Source organism: Glandiceps talaboti, chromosome 15, assembly GCF_964340395.1.
Source record: "Glandiceps talaboti chromosome 15, keGlaTala1.1, whole genome shotgun sequence".
NCBI classification, from domain to species: Eukaryota; Metazoa; Hemichordata; class Enteropneusta; family Spengelidae; genus Glandiceps; species Glandiceps talaboti.
In genome coordinates, this window is record NC_135563.1 from 18,815,537 (window position 1) to 18,838,751 (window position 23,215).

Sequence of the window (23,215 nt, forward strand, 5' to 3'; positions counted from 1 at the left end):
CTATAGCATTACTCAACACAGTGGTATGAAAGGCAGAAGTAAGTCTGACTGAACTTTTCTATTAGTGACTTTGCAAGCCAAAATTAATTGTCAAATCAACACTGAATTGACATGACATTAATTGTAGCTTACCAGATCTTGATAAAATTTTCTAAGATCTTTCATAAGTTGAGTGACATCGTCTTCATCAATCAGAAATTGGTCTAGCATATCTTCAAGTTGCCCCAGTGTCAGATCCTTTGTGTCAATGCCACCTTAATATAAGTGTACAACATCAAAATTAAGATTAATGTCATTCGCCAGGTATTATTACACAAAGGAAAAAAAACATGTTAAATAACAAATAAAAAGAAGACTCTCCTCCAGAAAATGAATGATTTACATGAAATGTTAAAAAATTAACCACCAGCAAAATGCAAAAAATACTGTGAAAATTATAAGTTGACAGCTTTGAGAAAATGTTGTATATCACTCATATACTTCTCAATTTGTTTGTTTACTTGAAGAGATTTGTGCATTTAAATGTCAAATTCATTTTCTGAATAAATTTTTGAAACTTGAAATCACTCTTCACTACCTTTATATTAACTGAGTTACTCAGAGGAATATTATAAACACAAGCATTTAACTCTTAGATGACTCAATCGGTAAATTATCATCCCCTTAATTTCATATACTTTGGATTATTCCTATTCTACTGTGTAAAGATGGTTGATACCATTATACAGATGTGGGGTTGACAGCTACTTACCACCACTATCACTGTTGGCATTCTTGGTATCAATATATGCCTGCATGTCTTCATCACAGAATGGTATATCAATCTTGGCATTATCTAGAATCTTTATAAATGGTAGACATTCATCCACCTCAGTTGAACATAAACCAGTCTCTAAATCAACCTGAATAGGAAATAAGACAGTAATAAATGACAAATGAATATCCATATAATAAGTTATACAACATTTTCACACTTTGTACAAACATATTCAAAACACATGCAATTTTACTCTCTGTACTATCTCAAAAGCATTAAAAATGTTTTTAAAAATACAAAGACTGACTGACTGGATGGATGGATGGATGGATAGATGGATGGATGGATGGATGGATGGATGGATGGATGGATGGATGGATGGATGGATGGATGGCTGGCTGGCTGGATGGATGGATGGATGGATGGGTGGGTGGATGGATGGATGGATGGATGGATGGATGGGTGGATGGATGGATGGATGGATGGATGGATGGATGGATGGATGGATGGATGGATGGATGGATGGCTGGCTGGCTGGATGACTGACTGACTGACTGACTGACTGGATGGACGGATGGATGGATGGATGGATGGATGGATGACGGACAGAATGACTGGATGGATGGATGGATGCATGGATGGCTGGATGGATGGCTGGATGGATGAATGAATGAGTAGATGAATGGATGAATGAATGAATGGAATGAATGGAATGAATGAATGAATGAATGAATGAATGAATGAATGAATGAATGAATGAATGACTTAGTAAACCGATCAACGTCATTATTCCACCAGGATCAACAACAATTAATACCCATGATAATGACAAAGAAATATATTTCTGTTATGGACTGTACAAATAGTGAAGTGTGTTGTGCTGACTAAGTTTACACCTTAAATCAACACAGTATGATACTTACAAAAATCTTTCCTCCATTCTTTGATATTTTATACTTTATAATTACTTGTACTGCATCAAGTATATCAACACTGTCTACAGTAGATTCACTGTCTTCAACAGCTGTACAAAATTAAATGTGTACAAAAAAACATATTATAATCTTTCTCATTCTGTTTTGTTTTTCTTATTAAACAACATCACCTTTACTATATTATAGTGTTTTTGCCTTGGCACTCTTTGCATGTCTCAAAACAAAGACATTGAGATAAATATGATGTTATCATAAGGTTTTCCCATAAACCCTTGTAGGAAATGTCCCCAAAATGGCTGAACACATGTTAAGCGCAGTAGGACTTGTTTACAAGATTTCAAAGTTGATTATTAAAGTTACCTAGGTGCTATTGAATCACCTTGAAGTTAGTAGCAAAGATCAATACAAGTGTACTATTAAAGGTAAAAAATAAGTCTGACAGGACTTTTCCTTTAAGTTGATAGCAGTGATCAATACAAGTGTACTAAAGGTAGAAATAAGTCTGACTGGACTTTTCCTTTTAAGTTGACAGCAGTGATCAATACAAGTGTATTACAAATAAGTCAGACTGGACTTTTCCTATAACTATGACCCACTAACTACATATGATGCAGCAAAAACCCACCACTTGTTACTTACCAAAGTCAATATCTATCAAATCAAAAGTCTTAGACCAGCTGTCAGCACCTAGCTTCAACTGGAAACTGCATGGATCATATTGTACATAGGCAGTAAATGAACGATGGAAATGGAAAAACTTCAAATCCATACAACAACTGATCCCCAGACAGTGGTCATCAAATGTACAGTAGATATTCTTGGTCAGGGCATTCCTTAGTCCAAAACATTCTACAAGACAGAGTAAATGGAAAATTAGTATGTATATTACAAAATTTTGCCAATAATTCTTGAATCAAATTATTTTTTGTGTATGCTAAAATTCAAAGAAAGTACCTCATTGACAAAATTTTGACAAAACATATTGTTTCTTGAACCCAAGACCTCTATGATCTTTGACATAATTGAAAATTATTGGACAATTCAAGATGGCTACTTGATGAAAGCAACTAGTGTATAGTAAAACTTACTTTCTTCAGTTTCAAAATATCTTTCTATAAGTGCCTCTCTGGATCCAGTAGTTGGTTTTCCCCTCAATTCTAATTCATATCTTAATTCCTTGATATCCATGGATTCTGGTCTCTTACACTCTTCATTGTTGATGGCACTCTGATAATTGTAAGAAACAATCAAATATAAGTCCTAAATAATTTTCTTTTTTCAGCCAAAGCAAATACAAGTGACCTAAGGGGCCTTGTCACTATGAGTCAAAAGATAAGTAGTGACAAAACCCTTAGGTCACAAGCATTTTTCTGCAGAATGAAATAAAATATTGGTAGGAAATATAACAGACCTCTGCAAGTATGACTTACAAAAAATTGAGAAAAGTTAACTTTGATTTTCAATGTTTAGATTCATATTTTGAGCAATGCAGAACCTGTGACATAGACACCCAGAACCAGTGACATAGACACCCATAACCAGTGACATAGACAACCAGAACTAGTGACATAGACACCCAGAACCAGTGACAAAGACACCCAGAACCAGTGACATAGACACCCATAATCATGCCTAAGACATCAAGGGTATAAATTTCATATTTTTAGCTTGAATGCATTCAACTTGGTTAGTATGCGGTATAAAGCCCTATTGATATCACAGACATCTGCATGGGTCATCTTTCCTTTCCTTCTATTTGCCTTTTTTTTTTCCATTAAAGTCCCTTTTCACTTTTTCTATACTTTTTATATCAAAAGCAGTTTAACTTTATCTTTCATTCGGTAGTTTCTGAACTTAGACTAAGAACTCATGTTGTATCCATGCATTCTTGGGGAATTATTACCTTCAATCTTTCAAGAAGTGACTCCAGTCGATCTTTGAGTGAATCCAATCCAACATCAACCAGGAAGTCATACACTTGACCTAGTTTCAAATCTTTCATGTTAAAGTCAAAGACTGGACCAAGTTCATCAATGCCAGGAAGTCCAAGGCTGTCCACAAAATCTGCAGAGTTGAAGGAGATAACAGTTTAGATTATTACTGCTTTGTTGTTGTCAGTTTCTCAAATAAAAATAACCAAGTAAATTATTTGTAGTTTATAACTTTGCTTGATTATTTACCAATGGACCCCAATATAATTACGTTGAAAAATTACTCTTTAATAATTTTGTGTATTTTTTTTTTTTTTTAATTTTTTTTTTGGGGGGGGCACATGTTCTGATATTTATATAACTACAATAAAGACTGGGTCTATCTACAAGGAATGGTCAGCCTCTGTAAGAGCGTAGGATAAAATCATTTACATAACAACCTCTATCCTACGAGGTACCAATTTTACAGCTGGGTTGACTGGGGCACATCATGGCTCAAATCTTGCCTAAGAACCTTATCCATTCAGAAACAAACAGCTATACTTACCTTTGGCACCATCAAAGAAGTCACCTATAATGTCTCGTTTTCTACGACTTGATGTAATATCATCTAAATCTGAAGTGTCTGGTTCAGTAGTTCTATCTGGAGATGTATCTTTTTCTTTAGGACCATCAGTTATTGAGCCTTCAGCTATAATTTCACCCTGTTGAGAAAGAATAGATACATACAATCAAAAGATGGTTTGGATGAAGTGTGACAGATAACAAAAGACATGGTGAACATAGTGAGTTATTAGTATTTTATCATCTTTTACTCCAGATAGTATCAAACATTAGTAGTTAAGCCGGGGGTGCCTCACTGCAAGTTGTATGTCTTCAATATCATAATATTGCCAGGGGGCGCCACCTCATAAGTTGCAATTTACCTTGAATGCCACGATATACTGGTAATCATCAGTTTGTATTCCAGCTAGGGGGTGTAACATAACAAATTGTACTTACCTTGAATGCCAGGATATAATCATCACAATATGTAGTCCAACCAGGGGGTGGCATCTCTCTTTTCTCAAAGTACCGTGTTGGGTTGATGTATTCATCCATCTTTTTACTTCTCATTGAGAAATGGATAGTGTTAGGAATGCAGCCAGATGATGTAACCTTGCCAATCACTTCATTTTTATTGACCTGAATATGAAGTCACAAACAGATTAAGATTGTGAAAAATATATTCAGAAAGATATTTTCAGAATTTTTCTTTCCATACTCTCATGAAATTAGAGAACAGGTAGAAACGACTAAATAACTTAAGTAAATGTCACAATGTTATGAAATAAAATCACTTATTAAGTGTTAGTTTCTCTATCTTCAAAAACTGCAAACAGTGATGCAAAACAGATAAAACTTCAAAAAACTTGTAGTGACAGTAAATAAACCCCAGCCACACTTTTTTTCCACAATGTTGTTGACTTACTGGATGTCCATCTCGATCACTATTCAATGCTACGTTAAAAAGAATCACTTCTATATCTGTTAGTTCTGAGGTCAAGGTCAAGGTCACTTGGTTCACTCCTGTCACCTTGGCAACACCTTGGAAAGGTGCGACAATCTGAAATGCAAAAAGTGAAAATATTAAATTTAAATTTCTAGAAATAAATTTAATTTTCACGATATGGAAATCACTTACACAGCCTCTAAATATTACTACTCATTAGAAAAACTGTCAATTCTTGGTACCTGAAATAGAATATTACTGCCTAGGCACATCATAAAAATAACGAAAATATTATTTCTTGTCGATACCACTCCATGCAGTTCACATGCATTTCTATAGGTGCATGTGACAATAAGTCAACCTTCTTCCTCTATTTTCACATCCCACTAGCATGGGGTAAAATGCTATTGAAGGTACTGAGAATTATCAATATGCAAAATTACTATCGTGAAATTCCAACACTCCATACTACAAAACTGGCAAAACTTGATATATTGAGTAAAATGTATAGTTTTCTATGAAATAAAAAACTTCACCTAAAACTTGTCATCTTACCTCTGATCCTTCCTCAGCAAACAAATCCACACCAGGAAGTGTGTTCTCATTAGTACTGGGATAATCTCCATCTCCACAGGAAGAGTCCATAATTTCATTGGGAAAGGCCTCACCAATTTTAGGACCAAAGATTTTATTGATGAATGATTTGGCAGTCTCATAGCTGATCAATAGAGAAATAAAACATATGAAATTGGTGTGCGAGTCATTAAAATCTGATAAAATTGTGACTTACAAATTCTGTTTGCTAAGTTAGGTGGCTATGTAACAAGGTCAAATACATGTTTTAAGCAAAACACTTTTCATTCAACATTATTGATAAAGTTGTTCATTGTAAAATTGTATAATGCAGGGTTTTTGTTCAGGAAACATATAAAATCTACCACTGTGTAGTGAGTTCCCTATGTAATTTACTACCAGGTAGGATTCCAACCTAACATTATGGTGCAAAGTAAGCAAATTTATACTAGTTTGACTTGATTTCCTACTTCTCATTATACCAAAGTTCCAAATCTTGCAAAAAGTATCGCCATTGACAAATAAGTAAAAACTGACAGTCTCTTAAGTATGGGATAATGTCTCACAAAAAACACCAAAAAGTTGCTTCCTTGTTTTGGAAAGAGTGATGCATTGTGGGATTTGTTTACTATTTATTCAACACACTCACTAATTCATGGATGTAACCCAAGGATTATTTCAGGTCTGTGTTACTGAGAAGCTTAAGGAGTACTGGAATGATGCTAACAACTCATTCTCATATTCATGCTATTAACTTAGCAGGCAAACTACAGTAACTATAAACAGGAACCTGATTCCCCTAAGCCCTCCCTGAAAGGACAACAAGACAAACTTACCCTCTTTTGACATCTTCATACCCATTTTTAATATCCTCGATAGTACCAATTAAAGAATCATAGGCCAGTACAAATGGTTCAGATACTTGTTTAATCTTAGTCAGTGGTGCAAATATATCATCTACCACACCTAAGATTTCATCTATAATCTGTCGTCTAACTGTGGACTGAAAAATAATATCAATACAATAAGTTATTTAGAAATAGTGTTTGCGCACACTCCACTGCAAGTAATCACCAGTACGTATATCATAATACCACTAGTGTGCACACACTCCACAGCTTGTAGGGTCTAGTTGAAGATTGCACCAAGCTTGTGCTCACTTGCACATCTGAGAGCGATGTTTCATTTGCAAGTGTCTCTCTCTCTCTCTCTCTGTCTCTGTCTCTGTCTCTGTCTCTCTCTCTCTCTCTCTCTCTCCCTCTCTCTCTCTCTCTCTCTCTCTCTCTCTCTCTCTCTCTCTCTCTCTCTCTCTCTCTCTCTCTCTCTCTCTCTCTCTCTCTCTCTCTCTCTCTCTCTCTCTCTCTCTCTCTCTCTCACAAGATTGACAAGACAAAAACATCAATCATACATTCACACAAATCCTTACCAGTGGAACACCTGTAAAATGTTTAAAAGGATCTTCAGTGTCATCAGAAAATCCTTCTCTGATCCAGTCTATAGAGTTTTCCAGATTCTGTTTAACTTTAAGAATATCTTCCCAAATGCCTTCAATTTCATCATCAAGGTCAAACCAGTATGGATGTTGGCCTTCTTTAAAGAAACAGGCATCCTCTATTCTAGTTTTTGCATCAAGTACACCAGCAATGGCTGCCTTTATCCTGCACCACAAAATAAAGTGTTGAAATAAAATACTTTACTGTCCACAAGGGTTAACATTATAGTAATATAATTTTATTTCATTTTTTGCTGAAAGACAGCGATCTGAAGATTTTACGTTTTTTTCTGAAAACATTAATCCTTCTCATGTGAAACAGTATTGTGTTTATCTCAGAATAATGTGAAAAGTATAAGATTGACAAAATGTGTCTTCTTCTTTAAATAAACTGTGGCTATAAGCTGTCAAATTTCTTAAGAAATTTTTGCATACAATATAACCTTCTGGTTCTGATGACATATTGTGATTTTAATAATCGCTGACATCATACTTACTTGATGACATCATACTTACTTGTATATAGACTTGGCAATATCTGAGATAGAACTCCGTGGTGATTTAAATAATTGATGACATCACTCTGTGATTTGAGTAACTGATGACATCATACTTACTTGTATATAGACTTGGCAATATCTGAGATAGAACTCCGTGGTGATTTAAATAATTTTTTGACGGCTTGTGCTGCTGCTTTAATGGCATCTTCTATTTGTTGCGCTGCCCAAGGTAATGTTACTTTGACTCCATCTACTATAGCCTGTAAATCAATTATTTTGTCATCAAGTATCTTTTAGATTTGTTGCTGGTATTAAAACCTTTCTACCTCTAAAGAATTCTGTTATAATTATTATTTTGTAATTTGGAAGTCAAGGCAGTGTATAGACTGTTAAGATATGTCGTTTCACTCTGCCCTCACCAGCCTGCTCTATCCAATAGGGAATTAATCCAGACTGAGCATGCTCAGACGCAAAGGACTACCATGTGTATGTGTTTGTATGTGTATCGGTGGATATCTTTGTGTGTGTGTGTGTGTGTGTGTGTGTGTGTGTGTGTGTGTGTGTGTGTGTGTGTGTCTGTGTGTGCAGGTGTGTGTGTACATGTACATCTGTCTGTGTGTCTTTACATGTATGTCTGTGTGTGAATGTGTGTCTTTATCTACGTATGTCTGTATATGCAGGGGCATTCATGCAACTGTGTATACTCACATTGTAGAATTCCATGACGTCTGTCTTGATATCATGTAGCAATGTATTGACTCTATCTATCACATTTTTGATATCCGTGATAAAATCAGGAAGGTCGGTATACTCTGCTATCTTTTTGACCAAATTCTTAGCAATATTACGAAAGTTTTTCACACGATTTGGTAGATCTTCGATTACTTCTACAAAATCATCAAAGATTTCATTGACATTGCCTTTGGTGAGACTTAGGAGGTTTTTGAATCTTTTGATGGTGTTCTTGACACTGTCAATGACTTTCTTCACAACATCATCATATAGTTCCACCACTTCGGCTACATCATCAAAACCATACTCCTGTTGGCATAGTAACAACAAAGTATGACATTTTAACATTTTAAGAAGTGAAGGTCAATAACTTTACTGTACAGTTGAATATTGTATTTTGGTTTCTACTAACATAAAACTACATTCAGCCAGTAAATATTGTATTTTGGTCTACTAATGTAACAATACTTGTAACCAAGGTTGGCATAACCAGTTTGATATGTGCAAATGAGCGTATCAGCCAATCATGAGTCAGTAAGTAAATCCCATACACCAAACTTTCAGCGAAACATAGACAATAATAAAACAAAGGAAATACCATGATACCGGGCCGCGAATTACTAAGACGGGAAGACACCAGCTATCTTTTGCTACACTGTAAACCATTTGTTGACTTGAATGAACTAGGTCAATGCCACACACACTGCAGTGACACAACATTATTAACACAACGTACAACTACATTACATATCATGTACACAGAGTATAAACATGAAGAGGGTACTAGACAAATGCAATGGGTAAATTCATATAATACTATTAAGTTTCATGTTTTAGAGAGAGAAAGTAATATTTTAGAAACAATACAAACATTCATGTAATTTCATGTTTTTATCAGTGGTCATTGAAGCACTTTTTTCATTCATTCTCCATGAATTTGTGTCAGCCTATGTCAAAGCCTCTCACCTGTAGGATATTCAGTCCATATGATCCACTTCCTTTAAAACACAACCTAGCATTGAGGAACTCTACATTGACACCAAGAATACCAAGGTGTGCTCTAGCCCAAGCACCATCTTCAACATGGACATCCAAATTACCATTGAACTTTTCTGTAAAATGAATAGTGAAAATTATAATATAAGAAAATCAAATACTGTGGCAAAGCTCACAACTTGCAGAAAACTCTTTGGGAGGCCACTGTGGTTGAAAGGACCATCCTTAAATAAGTTTAACAAACAAACAAACAAGCAAACAAACAAACAACCACTCTGAACACCACGACATGTTGTAGAACATAATGATAAAGAAGCCAGCACTGTAAATCTAGATTAGCAGACATCAAAGGGAGTTGTGTTGTAGAATCATTGAAACAAAGTATAACTATTGTTGTTGAATGTGGTAGATTACACAGTGGGTAATTATAGCAGTGTCTTGGTTATGTGGATATCATCATCCAGACCTGTAAACAACCACTGCAAAGGAGTAACAACCTTTTGTAGGGACTACCTTCCATTGAATTACCTTGTACCGGGGTTGTCGGTTGCCGAGCAGTTAGCTCATATGCTTCTTACCTCTGCAGTGTGGGTTCGAACCCGCAAGGTGTTGGTTGGGTTTGATTAAAAATTTAACCAGGTCTGCATGTAAGAAGGGTGATGCTCAGTTTGACCCTACCAAACAATGCAGGTTTTTCCCGGGTACTCCGGTTTCCTCCTACTTCTTCAACACTAGGGCACTAGGGTGCTGATCTTGTGGCGACCATTCAACAAATTTCCGAATTTACTTGGACGAATAAAGTTTATAAAAAAAAAATGAACATTTTACTCACTTGGATCAGAATTTTCAGATAAAATACCCTACTTACTCAAACTCAAAGTTAGAAAGTTCTTCATGATAAAACCAACTGATCCACCGATGTGTTTGTTTCCAATTGTCTTACTCCAGTCAATAAAAGGCAACTTCAAATCAAAGTCGAAATCTTTAAAAATTGCACGTCGACTTCTTGCTAGGGGTCTGTTTGATTCTTCATCTCCATGGATATGGGTTTGGTTGGTATGCCTAAGAAAATATCACACATATTTTAATGAACATCTCGGAATGTGGTCCTAACAAATCTTTTGAGAATATGAATGTAGCCAGTTTCAGAATGCTCCTTCCATGCATGCACATGACCATGTACACATACATTCATTGACACACATGCATATAAACACGAGCACTCACAAAACTACTTTTAAATCAATCTTGGCCATTGTAAGTCCTGCAAAGGACTTCATGTAAAGATTCCTTTCTACCACAGTGTAAAAATGGTGTACAAACAATTTTAGCACTTGATGCAGCATTGGTCAATGTACTCCTGGAAGTGAAGTGTGCGACAACTCTGCACTATAAAATAGTTATACTTACACTGCAACATATTCCTGCATTAGATCAGTTAATTCCAGTGCATATGGATGTTTTTGATATTCCAATGTAGCTGTATAGCGCACATGCTCCTCGTCATCGTGGACTGCAATGTCTAACAATGTATTGGCCGCCTGAAATACATGGATTATCACACAATCAGTAGTTTTTGAGACATTTGCATAATTACGTATAAAATACATTGGACAACAACTGCTCAATGTGTTCATAAAACTTTGAATTCTTGAATTTTGTTTTGACTTCAGAATGTAAACACAGTACCTATTTGATGATCACTTTTCACTTGCAAAAATATTACACTGTGATAAAGTTTGCATTGATCTATTTGCTGTTCAAAAGCTTGGACATGAATTTGTAATTAAGACAAAAAAAGGTCTTCAGATTCCTCCCACAATCTGAATTATACAAAAAGTTACACTGAATGTTGTAACTTGTGTGTTAAACATTTGACAGCAGTAGCCCTCACAGTTAAGTCTGAGTGTAACTCACCTGTTCATGACTGTATCTACCAACAGAAAAGACACCACTTCTTCTAAGTAATGATGGACTACCAGTGTTATTCATATAGGATATAAAATAGTCATAGGAACTATCAAATGCAGCATTACCCAAGGCATGGATCAGATTGGCTTTGTAATGTAGATGAGTATCGTACTCGTCATCTGATAATGTAGATCTGGTGTGTCTGTGTTTCCATGGATCTACAGAGGTCAAAGGTGAGACATAATAATTTGATGACAGATTTGTCTTATTGTTATTTTATCACAGTAAAGATTAGATGACATCATTCTATTGTTCAGGACTAACTTTCCTACATTTCTGCCACACAACTGTTTTTCATGCCTAATTTTTTTTTCCAACTCTAACGTTGGCCTTTAAATTTCACATTAGAATGGGGAATTATTTGATTTACTTGCAATAAATTTTGTCCTTTTTTTACTAAATAGTCAAATTGTAAATTGTCAAAGTTTTGTATCCTTGCTAACTTTTTATGTACATTTGTGAAATTTCAATACATCAGTTTTCTATCCTTGCCATCTTTACAATTATACTTACCATGAACACCGAGGGTGTCTTCCAATTGGTTGACAATCTTCTGTGCCTTCTCTGGATTTGTTTTCTTGATGACTTTGGCAACAGAACCAAGAACAAGTAGAGCACGGTGACGAACATTGGTTGTATTCTTGGGATCTATTTTAAAAATAAAATTGTAAGAAAAGAATGGTGTTTTAGAAACACTATAAGCTAATCTTGTGGTGAACTGTAATGGGACACAGAAAAGCTGTTTATTACGAATATGGCAATCATGCAGTCACAACATATATTTCATATCAGTTTGTGATGTGACCATAATAAACAGTGCCACCCTATCATAGAGTGAACAAGACTGGCAGTTTGTTGTTGAATGTTCTCTGAGCTTATCAAACTACAATACAACTTCTCATACATTTGATAGCTTAAAATGCACCCTGTTAGATGAATTTGGGTTGTCTCAGATAATTTGGTGAAAATTATCTAAAAGTGAAAATTCTTAAGCTATACATTTTAAAGGTTAAGGAATATGAAAGGATATTTGTTGCATCAACATTTATTATATATAATAATGAGTGTTGGATTGAGATATTTCTTCTTGGTAGTTTTCAAACCATCAACACATGAACCTCAAAAACTGGTTCATGATTACACATTAATCTATAAATGGCAATCACTACTAGTGAGAAATCTTTACATCTATGATACATTTAGATCATTAAAAAACTTGCAGCATTTATTTCCTGATTTGAATAAAAGTCATTATAACCTATACTGTCAACAACGTTACGTCATTTCAAGATATGGTATATTTTAATAATGTAAGTTTTTATATGGCACATTCCAACTCTGTGCTCAAAGCACTTTATAATTATTACCCCGGGCACAGCCCTAAGCAGCAGTGATTATTTCAAAACACTAAATATTTTCAAAACTACGGGTATGTAGAGTGAAGTAACTATATAATTGATAACTTTTACCTGGAAATGTAAACTTCTGATGAAAAGCTATCTCTTTCAGAGTATCTACAAACTTGTCCGGAGGTGGGGTTGTCAAGGCAACAAAGTGAACCATAGCTCTGTACACCAACTCTGGGTTTGGGTTCTTAGACAACAGCACCATCTCTGTTAACAACATTTGAGTTGTTTCCATGGCAATACCTCCAAGAACATCAATGAAGATACCTCTGTTTTCCACATCTGCTTCGGTAAGTACATTGTCTTTGATGTACCTTTCAGCAACAACAGTTGTATTGACAGCTGACAGCTGTGCAACCATGGCAACCAAGTTATTGAAACAGTTACTCCGCTCAGCAGATTCTGTGAAATTGACACAAGATGGTCAAGTTAGAGTGGACAAAAGAGATATGCGAATATAAACAAATGTTCAATTCACAAATCAAATTTGCAATGTGAACTGAAGGTAAGTAGTGGGGTAAATTGTGTCTCTATAAAGTGTCTATGTATTGACAGTCGATCAGGCCAAAATCATCCAGTTTTTCCCCAATGTAAACCAAACTGAACTATCCTATCATAAACTAAATGTCCACCTGATATACATAATTCAATTTAGTACTGAGGAAAACAAGCTATCATCAACTAAAAATAACACAAGCTAAACTATTGTTGTATTTTGTAGATTACACAAGTGGATAAAATAGTGCAGTGGTTATGAACGATAATCAAAATCACATATTAAAAGCAATAGAAGTTCCTGAAAATGTGTACTGGAAGATAAAGTTACAAATGCAATTGAATCTGCCACAACTTGATAAAATATTGCAATCAGAGACACTGCCTACTGTGAGTGTAATTACATCAATATCCATATAGCTTATATCAACATGTCGGAAGAAATTTTTATTTGCATATATGTCAACAACGATATATTTTTGAGGATTTATTTTATTTATAAGCCACTTACCTATAATTTTATTCTTTCTCATACAGGTCATGTTACCTTTTATCAAACCATCAAGTTCTTCTAGTGGCACTGGTGGCTTGGAATACTATCACAAATAACAAAACAGTATCTTAACAAATAATTATTCAAACTACCTAACATCTACAATCAACTGAACATACTGCCATCTAGTGGTCAGCTGCAACTATGGAATTTCTCACATTGATGGGGATCATCGACCAAGACAAATTGAGAGCTAAATTTTCAAAACTTTGAATTACTTGTGCGTTATAACCTTTGTTTATATTCAAGATATTATTTTAGTTCTCCACCAGAACAAAATAATGCAGTTTCTCAGCTCAAAAGTATTCATTTCCTATGAAAAGTTTGGTCACACAGTAAAAGCAAATTTTGAAATATGGAATATTAAAACCGTTAGAGTGAGTTCGTGCCAAATGTTTACAGAGCAGTACAGGAAATCCATGAAAATTTTACTTTATATATAAGACGTATCAATCATGGAAACTTCTCTGTCACTGTTTGACTTTTTTGGAAAAGTTAAAATATATTCTATGAGTTGGATTCTGTCCACATTCATGGTATTGATTGTTGTTTATGAACAAGTCATGTTACTTTATGGAATCATTTACTAAATTTAGAACTATGACGAAGTTACACTCTTTGGTACTTTGATGACTGATGTTATTTTTAGGATTAAATTTTGATTCACACTTTTTTTATATTTTACATATGTTGAGCAATTTAAAGCTGAAAAACGGTCGTGTTAGTTGTTGTTGTTGTTGTTGTTGTTGTTGTTGTTACAGATTTCTTTTACCTACCATAGATATCTTTATGGAATCACTGATCAGGTTACTAGGGGCAACTACTGTTGTGTTGCTAGGCAACTCTTTGATATTCATAAACTGTAATGTACCAGTAGAAGATGTAGCCATCTCTGGCAAGGCTGTAAAACAACAAAATGTTATAATATTAATAATGAAATGCTACAGTAACAAAATGCTTCAATAATTTAGCCATAATTCAAAAAGTTTTCCTGAACATAATATCTATGGAATAACTATTTAAATCAAGGAAATAGATTTCTATCACTAATGTTTTGAAATTATTCATTTTCAAATTTTTCAAATAATATCAGGAAGTGCCCATTCCACAGCAATTCATGCAAATAAATTAACAATGTAATCATTACAATTGAAATCTGAAAGTTAATCCCTCCATCCAGCCAGTTGAATGTCTAATCTTTGTAGACTTTCAAAATACTGGCCAACTCCTTTACCAAAAGTCACACAATGCACTTCCATTATCTGTTTTTAATGTAGTCAACACTTCTTTTCCTGAGTAAGAAATTATGACATAACATGTTACGTACTGTAATCATGAATCACTTCTTCCTGCTTTCTCTTCTTATCTCCTGGAACACCAGCAAACATATCAAAGCTGTACAGGAAATCAAGATGAAATAATTAGCGCCCTCATACATCAAAACCAGGACTACTTTTGTTTTTCTCACAATGGTGTGACCAATTTAGCGTGCGTTTCAAAATCTAGATATAACTTGAATTCCTTCCTCAGTTGCTTGATTTGTATTACCAGTTGTTAACAGATTTTGCTGAATATGAACTTCACTTTCAAGTATGTTCTGCAGCTGTTCACACATCTCTGGTCTACATCCCAAACCTATACACTTTAAAGCTAGTCAAACTGTGACAAACTTGTATGTTTGATATTGGTGTGTACACAAGATTTACTGGTGAATGGAAAATTACATTAATATTTGGTGAACGTGAATTGATATCTAGAGATACTGGTAAATGGTGAATTACAGCTTTTACTTCTTAGTGAATGGTGATCTAAGATAAGAAGGGTATAACCCCCTCCCCCACCCCCTAAGTTATCCAATATTAGCATAGCTTTCATTTGTGCAGCAAGCCTGACCATTAACCCTGGAACCCACTTCATCTCCCCTAATACATCCATGCTTTATCTGAGAAACTAAATACACTTAAGTAATCAAATGGAATTTTGTGTTCACCCAAAAAGATATGGCGACCCTAAACACCATTGTACCTGTCTTAAATTTAACCCATCTCAACCCAGTCCACATTAACTGTTCATATTTTGTTAATGTCAGGTAAGATTAGAGTCAACTCAGAGTTGACTTAACACCCTAACTATTTGTATTACACACATTTACTATAAATGTAAATATTTGCCAGGGTTCATGGTGGGTAAACTATTCCACTCCAATATTCTTTTAACAAATCACAGATGTTATCACCATAAAAGTTCAAATCTCCAAGAGTACTAGAAATTTAACCAACACATGCAATATTAAACTGAAAGCTTTCAACATATTAAATACATGTAATATGATAATTATTCTCTGAAAAAGGTTTCTGTGACAACCATAGACCCTCGAGGGAAAACTATGGTTGTACTTACTCTGGAGGGGCAGAATGTGGAGAACTAAAACTTTCCTCAAGGTTATCAACTTACTATGGTTATACTTACTCTGGAGGGGCAGAATGTGGAGAACTAAAAGTTCCCTCAAGGTTATCAACTTACTATGGTTATACTTACTCTGAAGGGGCAGAACGGGGAGAACTAAAACTTTCCTCAATATGGATGGTATGTGGTAGTTGTAGACTGGAGTGGTACAGGATTTCCTATTGAACAAAATATGTATTTAATTGTAAGAATAAATGGTGATAATAAGAAATATGACAGTACGATATCAGACATATGACAGTACGATATCAATGATTTCATGGACAACTTCACTGTTCAGATCACGGGCAGACAGTTTATGGCTGACATTTTACTCCATTCAAATTCAGGGAATCTATCACATATTCTAAAATCTGACATGTAAATTCTACAAAAAAATATATATATTTTCTCATTTTCTTTACAGAAACTTTCATTGTCTTTGATCATTTCAAGAACTGTAAATCGAAAATATCTTTTGGAAATAAAACTTAAAACTTGGATAATTTTATAAAATTATACTAAAACTCTTCCTTTTCAGTAATTCTCTTCACCCTATTCACATATGCTTTCAAACAACCCCATTTTTCTATTTAAAAAAATTTGACTTAATTTTAAGTTTAAATAATATTTCTGATATTTTTACCTTTTCATTCTTTACATTAGCATTTGGTACAATATGGCCATGTTTTTGTCGTCTGAACACCAACCCCTCAGAACTAGGCGTTGCAGTATAAGTGGACTCATGTTCACCTGGAAAGATTACAATAGTATGCAAATTAAATAGCATTATGTAAATCAAACATCAAGATAATTTTTAAAGTTGGTGTATTTTGGGCAGGGTTGTTAAAAAGAACAACATTTATTTTTTTGGTCCAAAACAAAACACTATATATGCTTTATTATTACAGGATAAATTGATAAAAACAATTATTAAATATTTAAAGACAGAAATCTTTCTTCTGTTTGCAGTGCAAAGAGACAAACACATAAAATGCTTACTAGCTTCATTCAAACTTCAGTAGATTTAAATATACCAATTCACAGAAGAAGAAAACCAAATACTACTAGCCAATCACACTTCACATTCATCCAGAATTTTTTTCAGGAACAAAACTCTTTTGATTTCAAAAAGACTTAATAAATCATATCCTAACAAAATCGGTTTGCAAAAAAATATTATTTGGAGCATAAAAAAGACAACCCTAGAATAAACGGTATGTAACACATTAGTTTTTGTAAAATGAGTGAAAAGATCCAGAGAAATTCCTGTGGCTCAGTGGTGGATAGTATAACTCTTCACTACCAACCATGCATGAAAAAAAAGTTATCAACATTTTGTCCGATTTATTTCTTTGACATTTTTTTACGACAAATTTTGGTGTCAATTCCTACAAAAGCACAATTATTATGATTATAGCATACAGAAAGTTGAAGTTTGTGAAAAATTTTAGACAACAAAAAATTTGTTCCTAAAATTTTGGCAGGAAAATCTTTTTAAGTGAATACTGCAAGGGTGACTGGACATCATCAGTATATTATGTGCACCTGAACAGATAAACTCTCACCTTCATGACCCATTTCGTTGACTTTATAGGTCCATTCTTTACCACTTGTCATCACTTGATTTGATGTATGCATCTTAGACGTAAACAAGCCAACCAACATTTTCTTCATTGTCAGTATCTCCATGTTTTCATTACTAGGATAGTATACTGACAATATCTCACCATGACGACTTATCACAAAAGAAAACCTAGCAAAATAAGAGATAAAACATTCAAATATGAATTTATTTTTCCTAACTGTGTTGCGATTTCTTAGAAAACCTAAAACGTCGAAAAAATACATGTTGATGACTCAAGAATATAACCTTTTTTTTATACAGATCAAATATTATCTTAGGTATTATCCCTATTTTCATTTCAAAAAGTAACCAATGTTTGCAATACCTGAATTGTACAGTTAAAGGTAGACTGTGCTGCGGGGACAAATTTACTAGAAATCAAAGTGCTCAAAAACCTCTCCAAACTTTGCCATAAGAAAGCTTCCTTTTTGGTTCTTTTGAAATAATAAAAGAAATTTGGGACTTCACTGTCTTGTTCAAGGAAATCGTCAATCTTTCATTTTCCGATAGACTTAATTATTTGGCGCCCATATTGGATTCTAAACTGACTAAATTTTGATACCATTTTGACTTCTATCTTAAACATTTGTACATTGACCCCATTGATTTTCTTGATTTTAACTGAGAATGAGTGCAGTGTGTCTTTTCTTGAACAAAGTACCAGTAAAAGTTTAAACAGTTTATTCCAACGTGTATTTCATGTTCAAAGAGACAAAATTCATTATCAAAGATTTGCCATACAGATTTTCCCTCCACTTCAAAGGTTTAATTTAGTAGAATAGAACTAGTCACCTTACAATTTTTTTAGATAAAAATTACTAACACAAGTTCTAAAAAAGTGCCTTTTTATAATGTTTTACATGTTGATGATTTTCATATTTTTGCCTTGGTTTACTATTCAGTTTTTCAGACACTAGGTTTTCCTTTGTCGGATATTTTGTGTTCACCTATTTCACTACCTACTTCATCAACTTAACAAAAACAAAGTGATATATTTATGAATTATTTTTATTTATTATTTAGACTTCTTTTCATGTACATGTATGCTTTTGTATAGGAAGATTTTTATATGTAGAAAAATGTGTCTGACTATACGGTAATCAATGCTTTTGTGTTCTACAGTGGAGATGTCATACTAAAATATATACAACTCTCCTCCCCTCCTCCCAAATAGCTACTGGATCATCTAGTACCAGTTATGTTTTGGGTTCTATGGTGGAGAATCACAAGTCATTCTGAAACTTATCTGATACTTGTGTAAGTAAAATATAAATGGACCACACAGTGTAGTGAAACATCTTTTACTGAACTAGTCACTGTTTTCAGGTTTTACTGTTTGCATTTCTTGGGTTTACTGTTTACATTTCTTGGTACTTCCATCACATTTTTCACTGAATTAATACGTTTCAGCGAAAAATGTGATGGTAGTTACGCCTATGTAGGAAATATTAGACCCGTGGATCACCTATTGCTTAATACATTGATCAACAGACTTCTTGACTTTCACCTCCATTCATTTTACCAGTCTTTAATTCTCCTTTTGTAGGAAGCTTTCCTTTCAAAAGGAAAAAAAAGAAGTATCACCTACATGACTTGTGAGACTGTATTGTTGACTTGTGTAGTTATTTGTGTTGTTTAAGTCACCCTTTTCTACACCGTTTCAAGGTGACTGCATGTAATAGTTGAGGTCATACATAGGTATTTGTAATAATACTTTATTTTGTTGACTTATACTAGGTGTAGCCTTGATGTACGACCTGTACACTGCTTTACATGCCTAACCCAGTCAGGTGAATAGTTGGGAGTGGGAATGTTGTAGGCGGTCACTATTTCAATAACTGTACATCATCAATAACCCCACTCTGTGACAACAACACAATTAGTGTACAGATTTGTCATGGTCTAGCTATCTCAAGCCTAAACTTAAAAGGTAGAATTAACACGTACGTCTCACTATCTCAAACCTCCTTCAGGTGGCTCAGACAGTGAGACCATAACAAGTGTCTGAGTTAAAAAAACACCTGACAAGCTTATGTAAAAACTATTTTAAAAATTCCAACAGCATGATGATGCTATCTAATTCTAAGTTTATGCAATCTTAAATATTTAAAACAAAAGTAAAAACAGTCGACAATACAGATACATGTATAAACAACACTGTAATAATAATTTGACAGGTGAGAAAATATCAAGGGGGAGGGAGAGGGGGGGGGAGATGTACATACGATTTCTTGAATAAACAAATCTCAGTAGTGGCTCTCATGAATATTTACTTCAATATCAATACAAATTTAACAAACTATGTTACACACCACAAATGCAATCTTTCAAAAATTTAATAAAGTGTAAAGAGTTCATTCTTTAATAAAATTCAATATGAAATGTCATCTTGGTGGCCAAAACATCCTGTGCACTACAAAATGACTTACGTGTCTATGGTTCAAATTAAGTTATCAACATTTAAAAGTTAACTGAAACATACAAATTAAAATAAATCTCACCATTGTGAAAAGTCCCAGTCTCTTGAATGAGGATTAACTTCACCTATAAAACAAATAGTCAACATACACATTAATTTGTGTTGTTCTTTAGAAATCACATAAATTTACAGACAACAAAATTCATGTATATGTTATGAAAAACACATTGAATCATATTCACAACTATAGCTAACTCCATCATCATTCATCCCATATATAATATCTTATCATGTCATCGACCCTGATTGTGTACCAGACATAGAAGTTAAAAGGGGCACAAACTTCAAGTTTACACCTGTGTGGGGGTAGTTTATGCTGCATATTTATCTGGCACTCACAGTATTGTACCATTACTTAACCACCATTTGCAATTGACTGAACTCAAACCTGGTATCAAGATATCACTTATAAACGATCCGATGACATAATTCATCATAGTATCAAAAATGTTCAAGTAATACCTTTTCACTGAGAGACAGGTGCCATTATAATCTACTTACCTTCAGAACTGTCATGGTCAACATACTGTTTCATATAAATCACATGAAGTTTACAATGTTGGCCATTGTTGACGTCTTCAAGAAGATAAACTCCCAACTTTGAAGGAAAAACACAAACACAAATATGACCATGCTATGCCAAAGCAGATATTTTTTTCATGGGTGGGGGAAGGGGGTGGTGAATAATTTGTAATAATATGGTAATTACATACTAGTAGAAAGTATGGACATAGACTTCTAAAACATTGGGAAAACTATTATAGTATACTGGGTCAATGGTTCTCACTGATTCAACCTCAATGCCTGAAAATGAGTTTTTATTTAACTGATCAATGTTACACTTTCAAGGATATCCTTAGGTAACTAGTTTGTTGATTCTTAATTGTTGTTTACAGATGATGAAACAACAACAACAACAACAACAACAACAACAACAACAACAACAACATCTACATGTACATTATTTATCATAAGAATTACTAAATAGCTTTGCAAAAAAAAGTGACAAGTGACAGAACAGAGCCTCAGTTCAACCAATGAACATGTAACAAACCAAAACTTTACCATGGCATCATTTTGAAAGATTTAAGATGAAATTATTTTTCTTTTTTGCATTCCCTGGCCACCATGCCTCGCCCCCAACCCCAGTAAAGGTGTGACTGTGACTATAATATCAAAGACATAATCACTCAAGGCAAGAACAGATTCCCAGAATCATGACGTCACCTTATTTCTATTTCCTGATATGTGCTAAGTCAACTTTGACAAGATATCAACAGTTAGCCATAAACACTTTGACTACTGTAGTAGTAGTAAACAATGGCTAATATACTGAACTAAATCAGTCTGAATAAAAGTGAAAATCTGTTCAAATCAAGATACAGTATGCAAAACACATGACACTTCCTGATTATGGTTATTTGATAGATTCAACTTTTCATAATAGACATTCCTACTTTCACTTTTACTTCCATGGAAGTAAGGCAGAAATTCTTGTGTCTTGGTAGGTCTCATAATAACTTGTTTTCTTCTTTGAGGTCATGTGAAAGAATGGGACCCATAAGTCAGTTTGATAATATTTTCATTTTAATTTCATAAATTTCATAGCACACTACACAATGACAATGAATATCTCATAATCTAGTTCCTGGAAGTAGATCCTTTTTGTTTGATGACTCATCCAATCTATGTCCTGGTATGTATCATGAATAATTTATACCCTTTAGGTGTCAGAAATGTTGCCTCAGTGTTTGACACGTATACTGAAGGATTTAGCATTCCTCTACTGGAGCTAATATTAAAGTTTGTGAAGACTGCAATACTTTTAATGTATTCAGATTACACTTTTGTAGTCTGGATGCCAATGTGGTTTGAGTGGCAGTGTAAATCATAATGATACTGTACAGGAAGTAGATTAACACTTTTGTTGTGTACACAGTGTTACAGAGTAACAAGGGTGCCAAGCCCTATTGTAAATTCAGATCACACTCTCTGATACTCTGTCTGTAACTAAGATACAGACATCTGTGCCTTGCTATCAGCCAGCATGCATTCATCACCTGATAGGGCTAAACAACACCACATATCTTTCTGTCTATATGATACAATGCAACCCATTATCCCAAAGCACTTTATTCTCTGCTAAAATGTTACCACAACAGATACCAGACCCCATAATATTCCTTCCTGATCATCTCAAACTGGCAAATTTATAGACGGTATTGTCAATCTGTGTGTCCTCTACTGAAAACATTCTGAGGAGAATACTGTATTCTAATAAAAGTTTTCAATAACTAGACTTTGACTCGCATAAAATTTTCAATTATTTCAAATTTTGGTATAGTTATCTCTTGTTGTGAATGTGTCATTATAAAATTGTTGGTAAACTTTCAATATTCCATTTATTCTCTATAAAGTGCAATTAATGAAAGTTATTTACTAAAGGAGATTCTCAGTTTGAACTATTTTGTCTCATTTGCATAATTTTTTTTCAAATATTTGTAATATACAGTGGTATACATGCTACAGTATCCATCATTAGCACATGAATTTTGTTATGAAGTAAATTAATTTCATAGATGTGCAATATGCTAAAACACTTCACTTATAACTAATATAAAACAAATTATCTTGCATCTCTCATTTTGACAATTACAGCAAAGTTATAACTTATACTGATCAGCTTGCAAGTATATCATACATGTTTATATAGAGTGGTTGGTAAAAATGCTAACAATGGGGGTCAAAGGCCAATTAAAGGGGTATTAACTTTCACAGTTTAGGCTTTGGTTTACCCTGGAGTGACAAGACCATAGAATAAACAAATGAGG

General features: G+C 34.1%; 1 protein-coding gene across 1 annotated transcript in view; it reads right to left on the minus strand.

Annotated features, from left to right (window-relative positions):
* Positions 1-23,215, minus strand: part of LOC144446291 (uncharacterized) — a 66,738-nt gene that overhangs the window by 42,250 nt on the left and 1,273 nt on the right. The window contains exons 2-29 of the mRNA XM_078136039.1: positions 20,886-20,982; positions 20,407-20,449; positions 17,847-18,034; positions 16,925-17,031; positions 16,372-16,457; positions 15,161-15,228; positions 14,610-14,734; positions 13,792-13,876; positions 12,849-13,187; positions 11,893-12,027; positions 11,326-11,537; positions 10,819-10,949; positions 10,277-10,470; positions 9,379-9,524; positions 8,389-8,721; positions 7,798-7,940; positions 7,115-7,346; positions 6,525-6,691; positions 5,671-5,833; positions 5,095-5,229; positions 4,626-4,808; positions 4,171-4,327; positions 3,596-3,756; positions 2,781-2,919; positions 2,332-2,541; positions 1,681-1,781; positions 752-902; positions 133-254 (exon numbers count right to left, since the gene is read on the minus strand). Coding sequence (XP_077992165.1) covers positions 133-254; positions 752-902; positions 1,681-1,781; positions 2,332-2,541; positions 2,781-2,919; positions 3,596-3,756; positions 4,171-4,327; positions 4,626-4,808; positions 5,095-5,229; positions 5,671-5,833; positions 6,525-6,691; positions 7,115-7,346; positions 7,798-7,940; positions 8,389-8,721; positions 9,379-9,524; positions 10,277-10,470; positions 10,819-10,949; positions 11,326-11,537; positions 11,893-12,027; positions 12,849-13,187; positions 13,792-13,876; positions 14,610-14,734; positions 15,161-15,228; positions 16,372-16,457; positions 16,925-17,031; positions 17,847-18,034; positions 20,407-20,449; positions 20,886-20,982 — 4,353 coding nt within the window. The remainder of the gene's footprint in view (positions 1-132; positions 255-751; positions 903-1,680; positions 1,782-2,331; positions 2,542-2,780; positions 2,920-3,595; positions 3,757-4,170; positions 4,328-4,625; positions 4,809-5,094; positions 5,230-5,670; positions 5,834-6,524; positions 6,692-7,114; positions 7,347-7,797; positions 7,941-8,388; positions 8,722-9,378; positions 9,525-10,276; positions 10,471-10,818; positions 10,950-11,325; positions 11,538-11,892; positions 12,028-12,848; positions 13,188-13,791; positions 13,877-14,609; positions 14,735-15,160; positions 15,229-16,371; positions 16,458-16,924; positions 17,032-17,846; positions 18,035-20,406; positions 20,450-20,885; positions 20,983-23,215) is intronic.